Raw genomic sequence first — 19,515 nt, 5'->3', positions numbered from 1 at the left:
AGCCATCTCATCCTCTGCCGTCCCCTTCTCCTTTTGCCTTCAGTCCTTCCCAGCATCAATCAGGGTCTTTTCCAGTGACTTTTCTCTTCACATTTGGTGGCCAAAATATTTGCACTTCAGTGTCAGTATCTGTCCTTCCAATGAGCAGTCAGGGTTGATTTCCTTTAGGACTGACTGATTTGACCTCCTTGCAGTCCAGGGGACTCGTAAGAGTCTTCTCCAGCACCACAGTTCGAAAGCATCAATTCTTCAGCGCTCAGCCTTCCTTATAGTCCAGCTCTCACAGCCATACGTTACTACTGGGAAAACCATAGCTTTGATTATGCGGACCTTTGTTGGCAAGGTGATGTCTCTGCTTCTTACTATGCTGTCTAGGTTTGCCATAGCTTTCCTCCCAAGGAGCAAGCATCTTTTAATTTCATGGCTACAGTCACCGTCTGCACTGATCTTGGAGCCCAAGAAAACAACATCTGTCACTGCTTCCATTTCTTCCCCTTCTATATGTCAGGAAGTGATGGGGCCAGATGCCATGATCTTCATTTTGACTTTCAAACCAGCTTTTGCACTCTCCACTTTCACCCTCAACAAGAGGCTCTTTAGATCCTCTTCACTTTCTGCCATTAGGGTGGTATCGTCTGCATATCTGAGGTTGTTGATAATTCTCCCGGCAATCTTAATTCTGACCTGTGATTCATCCAACCCAGCGTTTCTCATGATGTACTGTGCATATAAGTTAAATAAGCAGGGCGACAATATGCAGCCTTGTCGTACTCCTTTCCCAATTTTGAACCAATCGTAATGAACATGTCTGGTTCTTACTGTTGCTTCTTGACCCTCGTACAGGTTTCTAAGGACACAGGTAAGGTGGTCTGGTACTCCCATCTCTTTCAGAATTTGCCACAGTTTGTTGTGATCCACACAATCAAAGGCTTTAGCGTAGTCAGTGAAGCAGAAATAGACATTTTTCTGGAATTCTCTTGTTTTCTCCATGATCCAGTGAATGTTGGCGATTTGATCTCTAGTTCTTCTGCCTCTTCGGAACCTAGCTTGTACTTCCAGTAGTTCTCGGTTCACATACTGCTGAAGCCTAGCTTGTAGGATTTGGAGCATAACCTTGCTGGCATGTGAAATGAGCGCGATTGTACAGTAGTTTGAACACTCTTTGGCATTGCCATTCTTTGGAATTGGAATGTAAACTGACCTTTTCCAGTCATGTGGCCACTGCTGAATGTTCCAAATTTGTTGGCATATTGAGTGCAGCACTTTAACAGCATCATCTTTTAGGATTTTAAATAGGTCAGCTGGAATACTGTCATGTCTGCTAGCTTTGTTGTTAGTAATGCTTCCTAAGGCCCACTTGACTTCACTCTCTAGGATGTCTGGCTCAAGTTCAGTGACCGCACTATCATGGCTATCAGGGACATTCAGATCTTTCCTGTATAGTTCTTCTGTGTATTCTTTCCACCTCTTCTTAATCTCATCTGCTTCTGTTAGGTCCCTACCTTCTTTGTCCTTTATCATGCCTGTCTTTGCACAAAATGTTCCCTTGATATCTCCGATTTTCTTGAAGAGATCGCTAGTCTTTCCCATTCTATTGTTTTCCTCGATTTCTTTGCATTGTCGATTTAAGAAGGCCTTCTTGTCTCTCCTTGCTATTCTCTGGAACTCTGCATTCAGTTGGATATATCTTCCCCTTTCTCCTTTGCTTTTCACTTCCCTTCTTTGCTCAGCTACTTGTAAAGCCTCATCAGACAACCACTTTGCTTTCTTGCATTTCTTTTTCTTTGGGATGGATTTTGTTGCTGCCTCCTGAACAATGTTACGGACCTCCGTCCATGGTTCCTCAGGCACTCTGTCTATCAGGTCTAATCCCTTAAATCTATTTGTCACCTCCACTGTATATTCATAAGGGATATGTCTTAGATCATACCTGAATGGTTTAGTGGTTTTCCCTACGTTCTTCAATTTAAGATGAAATTTTGCAACAAGAAGCTCATGATCTGAGCCACAGTCAGCTCCAGGTCTTGTTTTTACTGACTGTATAGAGCTTCTCCATCTTTGGCTGCAAAGGACATAATCAATCTTATTTCGATATTGACCATCTGGTGATGTCCATGTGTAGAGTAGTCGCCTCTTGTGCTGTTGGAAAAGAGTGTTTGCTATGATCAGCGTGTTCTCTTGGCAAAACTCTGTTAGCCTTTGTCCTGCTTCATTTTGTACACCAAGGCCATGCTTGCCTGTTATCCTGGTTATTTCTTGACTTCCTACTTTGACATGATACGCAGTTTTAAAGCAACTGAATTAGGGTAAAGAGTCTTTAACGGTTCGTATAATACTACTAACTGGCTAGGTTCATGGACATAGATTTTAATTTGATTTTTCTAAAACTGAACTGTGTATCAGAATTATATAAAAGATAGTAAAATATTTTTGTTTTATTATTTAGAGAAGTCCAAATGCACTCCCATTTCCACAATGGAAAATCCTGTTCCTTGCGTTATGTATCTTTCACTGCAATATTAATGTTTCTGATGCATAGAAGACTTGCATTTTCTTTGTTCATATACCAAAATAAGATCTGAGAAAACAACTGATTATTCATACGAGGAAAAACATATTCAAATTTAGGATACACAAGTAGGTGCTGTAGCTTCCTGAGAGATTTAATCCATGATGTCACGCTCACACATCTTTTCAGTCAGCAGTGGTAGCACACAAAGAAAGAAGTACCCCACTTACAAGCTACTAATGTTATGGAGGTTTAAAGCTACTACTGCTATTCAGCTGCAACAGTAGCTGCCTCCTGTGGCAATCCTGTTTCTCTGATTCAGAATAACAATTACCCGTAAACCCATTTGGGGGAAGTAGCATGACACATACTGCAGGTCTTAGTTCTTGTTTTATAAGATTGCCTGGGTATGTATCAGGGACAGGAAGGACATAAATGATGTTTACAGTGCAATACTATACATGTCAACACAAAAGTAAGTCCCATCAAGTCGAGTGGCATTTTTTCTCAGATAACTGGGTATGGGATTGCAGTGGCAATCAGCTAAGCTGCTGACTAGCAGGCATCACCAAATCCAATGCTAGTTTCTTGAACATTTTTCAGTTGTCACATAGAATCATAGAAGTATATCTTGGAGTATATCATAGGAAACCATAGGACATGGTACATTGTTCTAAAAAAATATAACTGATTTTGATTTGAGGGTAGCTGGACACAGAAATCAATCTCCCATCTCTCTAGCTCAAGACTATTTGATTAAGGCTGCAGTCCTATGCACGCTTGGTGTATGCCTTATTGAATACAGTGGGACGATTAGCTACGCATCTCTCTATATGTTTCTAGATATTTATTTCTTTATTTCATTTCTATACCGCCCAATAGCTGAAGCTCTCTACCTTATGTTTTCTACCTTATATAGATATGTTTTCTACCTTAAGAAAAATTGAAGGTTGAAGTGAAGCAGACTTAGGTGCTGGCACGAGTAGTGTTTCTCAAGCCAGTGGCTCCATCAGGAACTGTCTTCGCTACATCTTTACCTTTCCTTGTTGAGAAAGACAAGGAAAGACAAGCAAACAGACTGAGCTGGTGGTTGGTCTGGAGCTGGTTTCACTTCATCCTTGGCTTTTCCAACCAGGAAAGGTGAGGGTGGAGTAAAGCTGCCACCCAACAAAACTGCAGCCTCGAGGCTGCAGCTCATTTGAGTGCCACTCTCCTGCCCTCTCCCTTCTCTGAAGGCATGAGTCTTCATGGGACAGATGGGGAGGCCTGGAAGGCCGAATTTGGTCCATGGGCCACAGGTTCTCCTTCCATAACTTAAGGTATCAGTCATCTGTTCTAAATGACACCTTTTTTACAGCTTTGGCTCCTCGGTATACTGTAGTTTCAGCCAATACAACATTAATTACTTAATGGCAGAAGTTCATAAAGCATTAATTCATTATGGCACAGGTCCATAAGGCATATCTTGACCCTAATACTGGAGGTTTAAGTTTAGATTGTGAAAAAACAAAATACTTGATTTAAAAATAAAAAGTCTATGAAACTGACATACAAGGAGAAATGGAACACAACCAGGACACTCTTTTTTTAAAAAGTGGCATTGTTATTTAGAAATTGATAATCTTAAGGTATTATCTTTTGTGACTTCACAAAGTATATTGCCTGAAGATGACTTCCATAGCACTTCGTTTTCAACAAATGCGATCTTTTTATATTGCTGAAAAATATATGAAGATAAGTGGATCAACACCTCTGCATTTCTGGACAGCAAGCCATGGAGTATGCTATACATGATGTATTTTATTGTCCACTCTATGTATGCAGTAGTTGCAAAGAAAATTTGCTAATTTAGTAGAGTCTGATGTACTATACACCATATGTTTTATGTTACTCTGACAGTTTTCAACCCCATGCCCCAAATGTATTGTTTAATGCTTTTGTGACAACTATTGCTTTAAAGCAAATAAACTAAATTTACATTGACCATAAAGACTTTTAGACTGCAATGTTCTTGGAGCAAGACATTACATGGGGCCCATTAAAAGAAGATCTAATTCACTTTATCTTATTGGATACTATACATTTAGCATGCCTAGCTGGGGAATGCTGGGCGTTGTAGGACTTTTTTCTGTTCAAACATGCATATGATTGTGCCTTTATTTATTTATTTATGGTCCGCCTTTTTAAACTAAAATGTGGCTGTCAGTAAAATACAGATAACATAACAAAGTTATAATTAAAACTTTAAAACACATACAATAAAATACATTAGTAAGAAAGAAATAACATCACACACCAGATTAAAACCTACTTAGGAGCAAATCAGTTTTAGATGCCCAAAGCCTATCTGAATAAAAGAAAATGGCATTGCCTGCCTGTGGAAGGAAAACAGAGATGCAGCTTACCCAGCCTGCCTTTGCAGGGAGTTCCAGAACCTGGGAGCAGTCACCAAGAATGCCCTTCAAATGTGTCTGTCATGTTCTTGCCAAATGTGGTGGGACTGAGAGAAAAAGGCCAGGCAGGCTCACATGGGAGAACATGGTCTTCCAAATAGGCTGGTCCCAAATCATGCAAGGCTTTATAGGTCATAGCTAGCACTTTAAATTGTTCCTAGGACAGGCTGGTAGTCAGTGATCTATTGTAACATGGGAGTCATATACTCCCTAAAGCTGCCCCATGTTAATAGTCAGGCGGCAGCATTCTGGACCAGCTGAAATTGCTGAACAGTTTTAAAAGGCAGCTCTATGTAGAGCATTTTACAGTAGACCAAACAGGCCTTATAAAGGCACCATGACCAGATCTGACATCTCCAGGAATGGGCGCGGTTGGCTCAAGAGCCTTAGTTATGCAGATACACTCCTCAAACCCATCAAAATCCGGACATCCAGTTTCAGGGCTGAATACAGGAGTAAACCCAAGCTGTGAACTTGAGTTTTCAAGGGAAGTGTAACTCCATCCAACAGGTTGAATCTGCCTTTTGACTAACGAGGAGCGCCAGTGTTTAGTCTCAAATAAGTTTCAGTTTGTTTACCTTTATCCAGATTATTTTCACTATTCTGGCACCCTGTTTCTATTTCTACTCTATATCTTATTCTGGCATTGAATGAGGAGAAGGGGGGACATCTGCTTTAGCTGAAGACAGAATCTTGCAATTTGTTTGCTTTAGGTTTGACAGCATGCAGATTTTGCCATTTATTTTCTCCATCCTGCTGAGTGTACCACCATTAAGGTGTTCCAAAATTTGCACATACCATTTGCAATCAACATGGCTAGGAAGTGTGTGCTATGTCATCCAGTGGACCCTGCACGCAACACAATTGTGGATAAGTGCAGTTAGGCTGTTGCAGATTTTTTTTTCCTATTCTCTCAAATTGCATTGCTAATTTTATAAAATATTTTGAGTGAATCCATTCCTTTAAAGTAGTAAAGAATACTGACAGCGGTTTGGTAAGCAAACAGTGTTCTTCCAATTCAGAAAAACAACAGGATACACATCTCCTTGACCTATGCCTTGGCTTCCTATTTGGCTTCTTGATGCTAATGTTTTCAGTATGTCAGTGGCAGCCATGATTGATGAGAAGTTTGTGACTTGCTGCATCCAAGTGAAGCTCCAGAGAACTGAAATAACCCCTTTCTCTCTTAAAAAGGTTTTTTTTAAAGCAATAACAGTTAATTCTACAATGGAGAATTTATTTTGTTTTCTAGCTTAAAGGACTCAATCCTATGCATGTTTAGACATAAAAATGTCCTGCAATGGGGCATGCTGGGAGTTGTAGGACTTTTTTTCCTGTCTAAACATGCATAGGATTGTGCCTGAACTGTAGTGAATATGAATATTAATAACGGACAGAATCCAGCTTTGTGCAACATCCCCCAATTCTCCAACCCAGGTTTTGAGAGTGAACAGAGGGCTGCAGGGGGGATGTGGAATTGTCTCCCTGCCAGATGGAAACCGCTTTATCAGCAGAACTAAATCACTGGATTTTACTAGATGAATTTCAACTTAGTTTCCTAATTTAAAGTGCTGGAGTTCATGATGCCAAAGCTGTATCACATTAAATTTGAATTCCTTCATAAATAATGTTACAGTCCTCTTAAGTTCACCCAGTTTGAGAAGAAACTGATTAAGACTCTTATCCCAACTTCAGAATCTGAGGACATCTTGCATTCACTATTGGAATGCTGCTGAAAATGGCATTCAAGTGGTGAGTTCTTCACATACCACTTTAAAGTTCATTCTTTATGGATGGCAGCCCATTCTTTATGGATGCAGCTAATTTCTTTTGAGCATCCTGCTTGAAGCTGTCAGGGATATACAGTGGGGGGTAAGGATACACACAACATAATGGTTGCTTTCTACAGGTTAAAAGCTCCTAAACGTTACAGTGGGGTGGAGGAATGTTGAATTTGGGTGGGGTGTGTGTGTTTATGTCATTCCGTTTGTGAGTCAAAGTTTGTCACCCAGTAGCTGACACCTATAACTTCCCATCCTACTCACCCTGTGTAATGCTAATTCAGTTTGGAGTGCTTGAGAGGAATTTTTTCCTTTCTCTGATACCAGAAATGGACATAATAGTTTAATGCTTAGTTCACTGAAGAGCAGACACTGAGGCTGTTCGCATGACATGACAGTCCACTGTGGGTTATTTAACCCATGGTGAGGCTGTGGCATGTGTGGGGTGTGTGTGGCTGCCATTTTGAATATGCAACCCTGCTTGGGGGGTATTGTGTCATGTGAACCCAGCAAGTATGGATTATGCAGGGGTTGTTTAAGGGTTACTTAACCCTTGTACAACTGCATTTGCTGGGTTCACATGACATGACTACCTCCAAGTAGGGGTTGCATATTCAGCCTGGTGCCCATGGGTGCCACGGCTCTTCCATCTTGGTCAGTGAAAGAAAACACTTAAGGAATAGTGAGTTAAGTTGCAACCCTATACATGAGGGATGGGGAGCCTCTGGCCCACAGGCCAAATTTGGCTGCCAGGCTGACACATACAGCTCATGAGATCTCAGGCAAGGTCACTCCCCAAAGCCCCTTCCCTGAAGGCAACCAAGGAGAGGAATCCCCACTGATCAGAAATAACAGTGGGAATTCCTGCACACTGCTCTCTCTCCCAGTTGGAAAGACAAATGATGCACGAAGGGCTTTGCCTGCCCCATGTCCACCCCAATGGGGCAAGGCGCAGAGCAGGCAAACTTGCCTTGACCAAGGCACTGGCTGGAAGAGTTCCAGACAGTGCTTTGGCCATGGACCAGATGATGTCAGGCGATGGTGGCAGTTCTACCAACCATTTTATAAATCTTGGGGCTCCATGGAAGCCCAGTAAAGGACTGGGGAGTTACTCAGGAAGTTGAAGAATCGCTCAAGACCACCATTTCACCATGGTGGCATTCACTGAACATGGAATTTGTATTTAGCTATTATGGGTAATAGCCATTGATAGAGCTCTTCTTTATGGTGTTTTTTTTTTGTCTAATCCCCTTTTAAAGCCATCTAATAAGTGGCCATCAACACATCTTGTGTCAGTGAATTCCATAAAGTAACTGTTGTGCTGTGTGAATAAGTACCTTCTTTTACCTTTCCAGAACCTACTCTCAATCAATATCATTGGGTGATTGCAAGCCAAATGAGTAGGTCTTGGTGGCATATTTGGCCCAAAAAATTCTGAATTTTAAAATATAGAATATACCTTTTCCTTCAATCCATGATGCAAATGTTCATATTTACATACTATATCTGTGTACACTTGCTGGGTTGTATCCAGTGTTAGTCCTATTTAGAGTAGACCCATTGAAAGTATTGGGACTTAAGTTAGACTAACATTGGATACAACCCTTTATTGTGATACAAAATAGTAAGATTTGCAGAAATGTCAAAGTTCACAAATGATCTCATGAAGTTGTGAGATCATTTCCCAAGTAATACAAGAATACTGTGCCTGCCTGAGCACTGGGCCAAACTAAACTTGGCATTTTTCACATGGCTTGCTCTTGCATGGCAAGATTTTTTAAACAAATAGTGGTCACCTTTTCCTCTCCACCCCACCCCCGAGCCAGATCCGGACCATGAGTGCAGCAGGAAGGGGACTTTAGCTTTTTGCCTCTGCCATGGTCCCAATTGGAATCCTCCCTCCCCACAATTCTCAGTGGGAGTTAGAATTTCTGTAAGAAAAATAGTATCTTATGGAATTTCATTAATCTTCTATAAATGTCAATATGCCATTGTTTTTTCACTGATTTCTCTCAGATCTGCTGTTGAGACCAAGATGAACCAGTATAGTATTTTGACTGGATTACTGCAGCTGAGTAAGTTGTCTGTGACTTTTAAAAAAATGATAGAATAAGATGCTGTTCGGTGCACTTGCTTTTCATTCAGTGTTACAAGATTTCTCTGTATATTGTAGGACTTGACTCTAATTTCTGATGCTAGAATTAGTGCAAGGACAGGAGTGAGACGTAAATATTGTAGTAGATAAGATCAGAATAAACATCTTTGTGATAATAAAGTTGCTCCAGTAGTTATAAGAGAATAGCAAGTCAATCATGGTTGTGGCCATAGAATGCACAGTTTTGCCCCATGTGCAGAAGTTGTACTACCAGAAGATGTGATTGACCACATGAATGAATTTCCAAAAAATAGGGAACAATATTAGCTTGACATTCACAACATATTAACAAAACATATTTAGTGGGTTGGATTCGTTTTTTTTTTTTTTTAACTGGTGGGAAAATAGCCTGAGGGAAGCTCCTGTCAGAACGCTTCTGCTGGCACTTTACTGATTCCCCCCTCCCTTTGCAGTCTCCAGCACCATCTCCCCCTCTGTTAGGGAGGGTCTTCCAAGCCTCCAGAACAGATGCGGGGGGGAGAATAGAGGACTGTAGGGACATCAGGGGAGGGGAGAATGGGTTAGGATAATCTCCTCCCTAGAGAAGGCCTGGGAAAAATGGGGTGGGAGAATCCCATTCTTTTCCAAGGGCAAAAAGGTCCCAGGAACAAATGGGTTTCCTCCCTCTAAATCTTAGTGGTTCCCCACCACTACTGCTGCCCCTGCCGGTCTTTACCCCTCTCCATTTCTGCCAGCAGGATTCTTCCGCTATATCAGCAGCAGCCTCCCATGAACAGGATTTCTGGACCCAACCCACTGAAATTGTCAACATTGCCATTTGAATGTTAATAAGCCACTATGTAACTGATATTTTCATATAATTATGCATTTTGTTTTCACCCTTGAGAATAGTAATTAAATTTTAACATGGGAATATTTATATGCTATTCTATAATATAGTATAACATGTGGTCTTCATCACTGAACAATAGATATAGCCATCTTAGAATGTTTCTGTGGGATTTGAACTAGTGCTAAAGTACTTCATATCAATGTTTAGAACCTGTACTGAAATTGTTTTATAACCATGTGAACCTAAGTCTTGATGTTTTGGTCTAAGACAGACAAAGGTGTATGTGTGTTTGTGTGTGTGTGTGTGTGTGTGCGTGCCACATGCACGCATGTGTATGTATATCACAAGAAATAAACTAATGACAAAAAGGGAAGTGAGCTGATGACCAAAACCTTCTTAAGTCTCAGTAGAAGTATTTTCATGATTTTGCATATGTACTTTCAGTTTGCTGGATGATCTTGACCAGAATTGTGTTTTATAATAATAAATGTTTCAGCTCTCCCCTGTACAAAGTATTCAAACTTGAATCCTTTTTTTCCCCCCCTGTACCTTCAGATTTTCTTCAAATGGTAATTTCCCATTGCATGGTATATCAGATTCCTCCACAGAGCTTTCAGTTACCCTGTGTGCCACCAGAGAAGACGTCTAACTTTTCTTTGCCTGCTGGAATTGCAGAGAATGCTCCTGTTTTAAATGAAGAATATGGTACAATTAAAGGCAATGCCACAGCACTGGTGGCTGAAGATCATTTCCTCTGTTGCCGCTGGAGTGATACACATATTAATTGCTTTGCATACACTGCAGAAATGGAAGCCAAGGCATTTATTTATTCGGAAACTGGTACTTTAACATCTCAGCAAATAGGTGTGCTTGGAGAGGGTGTTACTGTCATTGTTGTTGCTATAATTTTAAGTATTTATATGCTGGTCTCCATCCAAATTGTCAGGGTGACTTACAACAAGATTAAAAATGCATACAATAAAACAGATCAACAATGAAACATACAAAAACAGTAACAAAGATAAAACAAATTAGGTTAAAAGGCCTGGGAAAGTAAAAAGGTATTTGGCTACTGCCAAAATAATAGCAAAGCAGTAGGGCTGTGCACCGCTTCAGTCCGAAGCCTGAATGATGAGTCAAAGCGGGCTGCTTCAGAGGGGCCTCCTTGTGATATGAGGCTGAGCAGAATAGCAGTGAGGCGCTCTGAAGTGAAGCAGCTTGTATACGAAGCACCTCATCCAACTCAGTGATTCATTCTGAGCAATCCAGACAGCCTGGCGCCAAAAGTATCAACCTGAGAAAGTTCAGCAAGGGGTTGAGGAGGAGGGAGGGGGAAGGGGGGAGGAGGAGGAGGGAGGGAGGGAGCTTTGGTGAATGGAAACTCCAGTTGCCAAATCAGGGCTGAATGTAACCCAGCAACCTCCAATCAGTGAGAGTAGTGGAGGAGAGGGGAAGGCTGAATAACTGGAGAAGAACGGCTGCGTTTCAGAGTCAGAGATCATTCTGGTGGTGTTACTTAGGGATGTGAGAACCCACCCCATCTGGGTTCTCCGGACCCCCCCCAGCCCCTGCTCCCCCCCCAGCCCCTGCTCCGCTCACCACCGTGATTGCTGTGTTTTAAAAAAAACATTGTGATTGGAAGTCCATGTGCACTTATACGCAAAAAGCGCCATGAATCTTGAGTATATGGGCGATTCACAGCACTTTTTACACATAAGTCTATGTGTGCACATAGGCTTATATGCAAAAAGTACTGTGAATCACCCAGGCAGGAGGAGGAGGAGGCACGGTGCACCCCCCACAGCTCACTATCTGTCTCCTCCTCACAAGCAGCAGACAGCTAGCAGCGGGAGTGTGTGCCATACCTCCTCCTCCTACTACCTTGTTGGCTGTCAAAGACAGCTGACCAGCAGCGCAGCACATTTCCCCACCATTCATTAGTTGTCTCCTCGTGAACAGGAGACAGCTAGCAATCCTTGACAGCTGAGCAGGCAGGAGGCGGTGGTGGTGCAGGGCTGAGAGTTAGAGCTCTTTGCTTTGAGAGTTTTTGTGGAAAAAAATCAAATTTCAGCTGCACCTTGCACAAAAGGTACTGGGCCAAACGGTCTGAAATTTGGCAGGTGGGATCCCCTCCATGTTAGCAGAGAGGCCCGAAGTTTTATGTATTTATCACGAAAATTGAAAAACTTATGGCCATTTGTGTTTTCCTATGCAAGTAAGTAGGAAAATGCCCAAACCAAGTGATCTGGATATCCAAATCTCAGTTTGGATCTGGAACCGGGTCTAAGCAAAGGGGGTCCGAATTGGTCTGAGTCAAAGCGGGCTGATTTGGAGGGTCCAAAGCAGCATCCAAAACAAAGCGGGGGTTCTGTGCACAGCCCTACAAAGCAGGTGTCCAGTAGGCCTCTCTGGGGAGAGCATTTCATAGTCAGGTCACTACCACTGAAAATATCCTTTGTTTAGTAAGCACCCAATATGTTCCATCTGGTGGGGTATCCAGGAAAGTGCCCCAGAAGATTTTAAGTCCAGGCAGGAACATGTGGAGACAGGCAATCCTTCAGGTACTCTGGTCCCAAGTTGTGAAGGGTTTTAAAGGTTAAAAAAAGCCCACTGCAAGTGGACAGAGAGCCAATGAAGTTATGCATATTTTCAAAGGGTCACAAAATAGCATGCCCAATAGCAGTTCAACTAGAGAGGTGAGAGATATGTGAAATAATTGTAGTACTGTTTCTCCTATACAGTGTAAACTATCTTTAATAGCACAACTAAATCTAGACCCTGGGGCTTGAATGGCAGGCAAAGATGTAGCACAGAGAAGTCGTCAAAGGCAAGGCAGAGTTAGAATAATGTCTGGCTAAAGAGATATTTTGAAATAACAGCAGGGTAGGATCAAGGCAGTAAAAGCAAGGTACAACTACAAGGTTCTGCTGTGGGTAGGGGCAATTCACAGGAATTGTGGAAGCATGGAGCAATTCAGAGAAAATAATTGATTAGTCCATGGTGAACTTATAAGAGTAGGAAAGATGGGAATAACATGCAAAGAAAGCTTTTGTTACAAAGGATGTGTCATGCAATCACAAATATTGGTTGGGTGGGGAAAAAGGATCAGGAACAATTATACCCATTTGCTATTTCTGCCTTTTGGGGAACTATAATTTGGTATAAAAAGCTGATAAATGTGGATGGAGTTCTCTGTGCAGCTACACATGAATAGTGCGCCACGTGTTTAAACTGGTAGGTTGATTTTTTTCTGTAGCCACCATTTGTTCAACAGTTATGTGGATTAGCTCTGAGGCACCATGAGTGCTAGTTTAAGCCCAGACAGTGTCATTATCCTTGACTTATTGTAACATAAAATGGTGTATAATTTCATGTGGGAAGCAGCTATTTACACTTTAGTACATTTTATCTGAATAGAATTTAACTAGGATTTTAGTCTGAGGACAGACCACCTAAATTCAACTCTAGCAAAATGTGAAAAGAACCTTGAGTTTATTGAACATTAACAATGAACCTGTAATTTAAGAACATTTGGCTCTTTATTTGTGTTTGTACACTTCCTTTGAAATGTACTATCTTCTGTGTACTATAACGTAGTATTTCAATGGTTTAGTATTATACGCAAGTTTTGAAATAAGTCTAACTTTTCCATTTACATTCAGTATGGAATCTACAGTTTTGGACTAAAGAAAACACTGCAGAGTTATTTTGTATTGTGGAATTGTCTACTAAGTCACCATACCTGAATGAAGACTTTACAGTTCATCTATTGTATGCATTGTAAGTATAATGTTTGTCAAAGTTGCAGTTTGTGAGCTTTCTGAATTAAAGGATTTAAAAACTTCCAAAATATTGCTACACTAGAACTCTATGATAATACCAGATTTGTCAGTTTAATTCTTTAATACTTTAAAATCCTCAAGTCTTTTTGCCCTACTTGTCTAATATTAGGAGTGGGGGAATATGGTAGAATTATCAGTCTGGCCGATATTCTAAACTTAAAAAGTAAAAGGTTAACAAAAGGGATTTCCCCCCTTCTCTCTTTCTCCTTTGTGAAATTGTGCATTTCGTTTTAGGCAGATCAACGGTTGCTTCTGTCAACATACTTATTGTGCAACACTTCACTTTTAAGCCCTAAAGCATGAACTTAGTTTGCTTTATCATATTGACATCACATATGTTATATTTCTACAGTTATGACTGGCATGTTTGAAGTGGCACCCTTCATGCAGCCCCTTTGGAGATGTTTGAATTTTTTATTGCTGTTTCACATATTCTCTTGAATAGTAAGATTTTTTTCACACATCTCTCAGCTTGATATCTTGTGTGTTAAATGCAAAATTCAGCCATAAAAGTATATGTTTGGTTTTAACTTTGATTATAGTGTTAATCTCTGCACGTTACTTTTCATCTGAATGGCATACATTCCTTATGAGTTCGGCTCTGCACAGTTAAAAATACTGAACAATTAGACTCCTCTAAGGAATATGTTCTTCTCAACTAGAAGCACAACATCAAGAAGTCCTCTACTTCCTAATTCTGTACTGGCACTACAGGAGGAGGGAGTGCACATGTGCTGCATTATTATGTCTCGTCATACTAGCACAGCCTCCAGAATCTCCTGATTTGTTTCAAGATTGCAAAAGTACACCTGGACAGGTCCTTGGTCGCAATTCACATGCTAATGAAGGTTCTTTACATCAGCACAAGGGCTTAAGTGGAAAGAGAGAAACATTTGGTACTCTGAAGATCTTCCAAGTTTATGTCAAAATTGGTGCATGGTACCTAAGAAGGACAGACATTCATGACAGTTGCTGTATATAGCAAACTTTTGTCTCCTGTAATAAAATCCCATTTTTATAAAGAAAAGACCCCCACCCCACCCCCAAAGCAGAGGACCTGGCATGATTCCATTATTTTTCTTACCATAGGAAGACTACATTAGCTGATTTGGGCTGACTTCGTGTCTTATGAAAGCACTAGCTTCTCAATAAATATGCAATAGCTTTTACTGCCTTCGACAGTTACCCCAATTGGAATGGTTTTTCTATGCCATTGGAGGCTACAAACTTACACACACTTTTTCAGGAATTAAATCCACATATCTCAGTGGACTTATTTCTGAGTAAATATGTGCAGAATTGGGCTTTGAAAGTATCAACAAAGTAGATGGGACCTCCCGCCCCATGGGAGGAATTTCCTCATGATGGCTTTAACTGAAGTGGAGGAAGCCGGGAAGGCAACAGGCTACCACAGAAATGACTGTACAGTGGCAGACAGGACACTCATGCACACTCCTCGGCTACCTCATAAGTAAGATAAGCACAAGAACCCCAAACCATGATAATTTCTCTGAAATTTCTCCTCCTTTGAATTTCTTTTTGAAAGCAATTTCTTTTCTATCAAATTGAATGAGAGTGGTTGAAAAATATCTGGGAGAAATTTTCGGCACAACACTAAGTAGTAGTAGTAGTAAAAGTATAATCATTAGAAAAGGACCTGATGTGTTTGTTCTGGGCAGTAAAGCACTTGCTTGACTTAGGGAGCAATCCTATGCATGCTTAGACAGAAAAAAAAAAACCTCCTACAATTTCCAGCATGACCTTGCCAGCTAGCTGGGGCATGCTGGGAGTTGTAGGACTTTTTTCTGTCTAAACATGCATAGGATTGCATCCTTGATTCACTTTAAAATTGTGTCTTTATGGCATTTCTTTCAGTTAGGAACAACTTGCTCAGGAGTAAGTTTCTGGATTCTCAAACTGAGGCCATACTATCTGAACAAGTAAAAAAATGACCTTGAGAAATATATAAAAATGGCTTACATGCAATCCTCAATAGCAAAAATACTCCAGCAATGACAAAAGCATTTGGATTCATTCATTCACCCACCCACATTCATTTCTGTTCAGGGCAGCGTCGTCACAACACAACAAGCTTGAAAGTGATTCATGCTGTGCCTTACAGAGTAGTAGATGCGAAAAGGAAGAGTCCTTAATCAGAGAGAACTGTGAAAATGTATGTAGGATAAGAATTTAACACTGATAACACAGAAAACTTACCAAGCCTGGGTTGGTTTTTTTTTTTTTTTTTACAAATTGTATCTTTCTCTGTGATACATTTTTCTTATAACAGAGAGGGTTTTTTAAAGTGGGTTTTGGGTTTTTGCATTATCAAAATGTGTAAGTGGCAGTACTGGGCTAAATTTATAAGACACTTCCTGATAAATTAATGCCTTGTTAACTGAGGTTTAATGCAAATTGTTCACACCTTACAAATAGCCCATATTTCACTACAGCTCATATCACTTTGATTTTGTTATTCATAATTGTTATAGGCAGAAGTGACTGTAAAAAAAATGCCTCACTAATTTCAATATTAGCTCCATGTGGTTGAGCTAAATGAATCTATGACTGTTCACATAAGTTCTTCTTAGCCAAAAACTGCTGCCTTGCAATTTCCACCCATTGGTCCTACTACTGCCCTCTGGAGCAACAGAAAATAAGTATGCCTGTCCTTCTGATATTTGAAGACACCTTGTCTCCACATAAGCCTGACTTATCCAAGCTAAACATAGGACTTGGTTTCCAGATCTCTCACTCTCTTGGTTGCCCTCCTCTGGACACACTTCAGAATGTGAGTTGCCTGCCTCTGGCTTAGGGTTTCGTCACACGGAGCTTTTATCCTGCTATTGAGATGGCTTTTTTCTCGGAAGTTTGTAGGCTCTTTAGATGATGCCGTTACCCTCCAGGGTGTCTCCCCCCATTTCCTCCAGCCTATCTCGTGTTTTCCCCAAATGCAAAAAATGTGATATTTTTTCCAGCCCATTGAACAGGAGCACAATGACCTCCTTGTGAAATTCTCCAATAGCAGGAGAAACCACTGTGTCTGTCTGCTGTGGGCATTTGTTTTCAGTTATTGGGGGTGCAGTCAGGTTGAGATTTATACATGTACGAGGGCAAGAATCGTCTGCCAATTGTGTCTCCTGCCTCTGCATTTCTCAATTGGAGGGAGAAGAAGGTAAAATGCCTCTCTGCTATGAAGGGAGACACATCTGATCCCCTACTCCACCAAGCTCAGAAGCAACATCCTTTGTTGTTTCAGAGCACCCTATTAAGGTCAATGGGGCTTACTCCCAAGTAAGTGTGCCAAGGTTTGCAGACTTACAGCACAATCTTACATTTTATGTCTACTCAGAAGTAAGTCAGAGGTTTCCTGGGGGCTGCGAGAAAACAGTACAGCAGAAGTTCAGCTACGAAAACAAGACTCCCCCCACCCTCCTTTGCACATGTGCCAGGGATGGAGGAAGGCACTCCCTCAGTTCAAACCACGTGGCTGCCATGTAAAGAAGCCCTTCCCAATCCTGTAAAGAAACCAAAAGCAGGAAACTCTGGAAAGGATGTGGGTTTTTGCTTAATGCAGGAACTCCCTTAGACTAATGGATCAGTATCCAAAGAAATTATCCACATATGCAGGAGAAAAACAAGCATATAGCATACAGAAATAACAACAAAGGTTTTGACTGCCTGTCAGGAACCTACCCGTAATAATTCAGGCTGTAATCTTATACACACATATATGGGACTAAGTCCCATTGAGCTCAGATGCAGTTTACTTCTGAGTTAACATATACAGGATTGCACACTATAAACGTATCTACAGCAATTGGGAGCTTCTTTATTAAAGTTTATAGCCATTCTGCCCCCAAGCACAAGTTACAGTATTTTAAAATAGAAAGCTAAGGCCATGCATAGGCTTAAATTTAAATCATAGGCAGTTTTGATTATTTTATTTACTGAAATGTAAAACCTGTGTTTAAAAAAGGGGGGGGTTGTTGGGTGATGAGAGTGGCCTGCTGTTTCTGATGCAATTTAAAAGCAGCATTTGGTGTGGGGAGCTAATCACACCGTTCTCTGGAGGGTGGCTGGTCTAATGTAAGATTGATGTATAACTATTTGTATAACTATTATTGATAAATTAAGGATTGATTTACAGTAGCATGTCTTTATCTCACATACTTCATTTAGTACTGTTTGTGTTTTCCATTTTGTATGTCTCAGTTAAAACCACTTTTTTTTTTAAATGGCTTCATTTTAAGAGAGCTTTCCAGTATATGAAAAAGTATAAAAACAAAATTATTCAGAGAGGTCAGCCAAAAAAGAACTTTTGGGCTCATTTGATTTTTGTAGTGGAGAAGAAAACAATTCTGAAAAGCCAGAAAATAAATATTTTCCATAGTCTAGTCCAAAGCAATAGTAGCAGATTTTTTTTGTCATGGAAGTATAGCAGCAAATTATCTAAAAATATGAACTATATTTTCAAAGTTAACAATGTGAAAGGCACATTACAGGAATATTTGAGGTTAATTGGTTTTAAACTATGTTTTGTATAGAAATGTGGTATGTTTCTCTGAGTATCCTTAGGCAGAAACACATTTCTGCTGAAAACAGATGTAACATTTTAAGAGTGATGTAGGAGGTTTTATAGTACCATTGCCAACTGTAATACAGATTTGTCTTTTTTCTGCCATTTAGTTACTTTATTTTTATTTATTTAAAATATTTCTTGGCCGCCCTTCAGGGCAGAAGCCTTCTCAAGGTGGCTAACAACAATAAAATACATTAAAACAATTAAAATATTAAAACTGATAAAAATATAAAAACAAAACAACAATAAAAGCCAACAATAAAACCAACAACGATGTTATGTTGCATGCCCTGTTCAAACTAGTTCTGTGTGTTTTGTGCAAGGCTATACTGGGAAAAACACAATTCTTTTCAAGTAAGGAAACTAACAGTGTAATCCTATACCTGTGTACTCAGAAGTAAGACCTAGCTTAATGGAGTTACTCACAATTAAGGGAGCAATCCCTGTGGCCGCTAAGATAGTGGCTAGACGGCCATAGGATATCTTGTTCTCCAGGAACTGACCTCAGAGCCCGTGCTCCGAGGCCAGTTCCTGGAGAACCGACCTCCCTCCACTTCTGTGCTGCCTTGGAGGCAGCACAAAAGAGCCCCATCCTCCGCACTCGCAAGAGGAGTGTGGAGCGGCCAAAAAGGGGCGTGTTTGGGGGTGTTCCGGGGGGGAGGGCGGAAATGCCTGTACGACACATCCAGTGTGTTGTACAGCAGCCTCCGCTGCTGCTTCACCCTCCCATAGCTAGACAGCCCCAATTGGCTGTCTAGCTGAAAATGCAGGGCAGGAGAAACACAGAGGGAACAATCCCCTCCGTGCTTCTCCTGCCATGCACTGGACAGGCAGTCACCTCTGAGTTTGGAGGCGGCTGCCTATCTGGATAGGATTGCGCCCTAAGAGACTATAGGATTGTAACATTACAGTGCAATCCTATACAGGATTCCTTATTCTCAGCAAGATGGTATAGGGTTACAGCCAAAAGCAGTTGTCACAGGCCCTAGTTAATAGGCACCTGCCATATCAGCGTCTCCCATCTGTTCCTTCAGTCATGTATCCTACATGTATCCCCAGCATTTGTTTTGCAACTATGTTTAAAGGTTTTTGACATAAGAGGCTTTTGTGCCTCCTTAAAATTTACATTTAATTTAGTTTTAAATGTTTTAAAATTTAAACAACATTGTGCAACTTATTCCACTTGCTCCAAGAGAAACTCATTCCACTTGCTCCAAAATCTCATAATTACAAGATTTTCTTAATTGCCTTTCAAAGTGTATTTAACTGACTATGTGTTCTTGATATCCAGCACTGAAATTACTATTTCTTGGTATTTTAAATCTTTCTAAATGGAGCAAAAAGGCCTTTTTATCTTGCAGAAAGACCATCCCTCCATCACCAAAGCAAGGCTTAAACTC

The 19,515-nt window shown here is 40.7% G+C and overlaps 1 protein-coding gene across 2 annotated transcripts in view; it reads left to right on the top strand.

The window, feature by feature from the left end:
• Positions 1-19,515, top strand: part of LEPR (leptin receptor) — a 93,674-nt gene that overhangs the window by 26,894 nt on the left and 47,265 nt on the right. For both annotated transcript variants that reach the window (XM_084848247.1, XM_084848250.1), the window contains exons 2-4: positions 8,760-8,818; positions 10,247-10,555; positions 13,354-13,471. In XM_084848247.1, coding sequence (XP_084704373.1) covers positions 8,760-8,818; positions 10,247-10,555; positions 13,354-13,471 — 486 coding nt within the window. The remainder of the gene's footprint in view (positions 1-8,759; positions 8,819-10,246; positions 10,556-13,353; positions 13,472-19,515) is intronic.

The sequence above is a fragment of the Heloderma suspectum genome, chromosome 4 (assembly GCF_057233095.1).
Source record: "Heloderma suspectum isolate Gila_16-S chromosome 4, 16-S_ref, whole genome shotgun sequence".
Classification (NCBI taxonomy): Eukaryota; Metazoa; Chordata; class Lepidosauria; order Squamata; family Helodermatidae; genus Heloderma; species Heloderma suspectum.
Note: the sequence above shows the minus strand (reverse complement) of the source record. Positions and strands in the feature narration are given on the sequence as shown.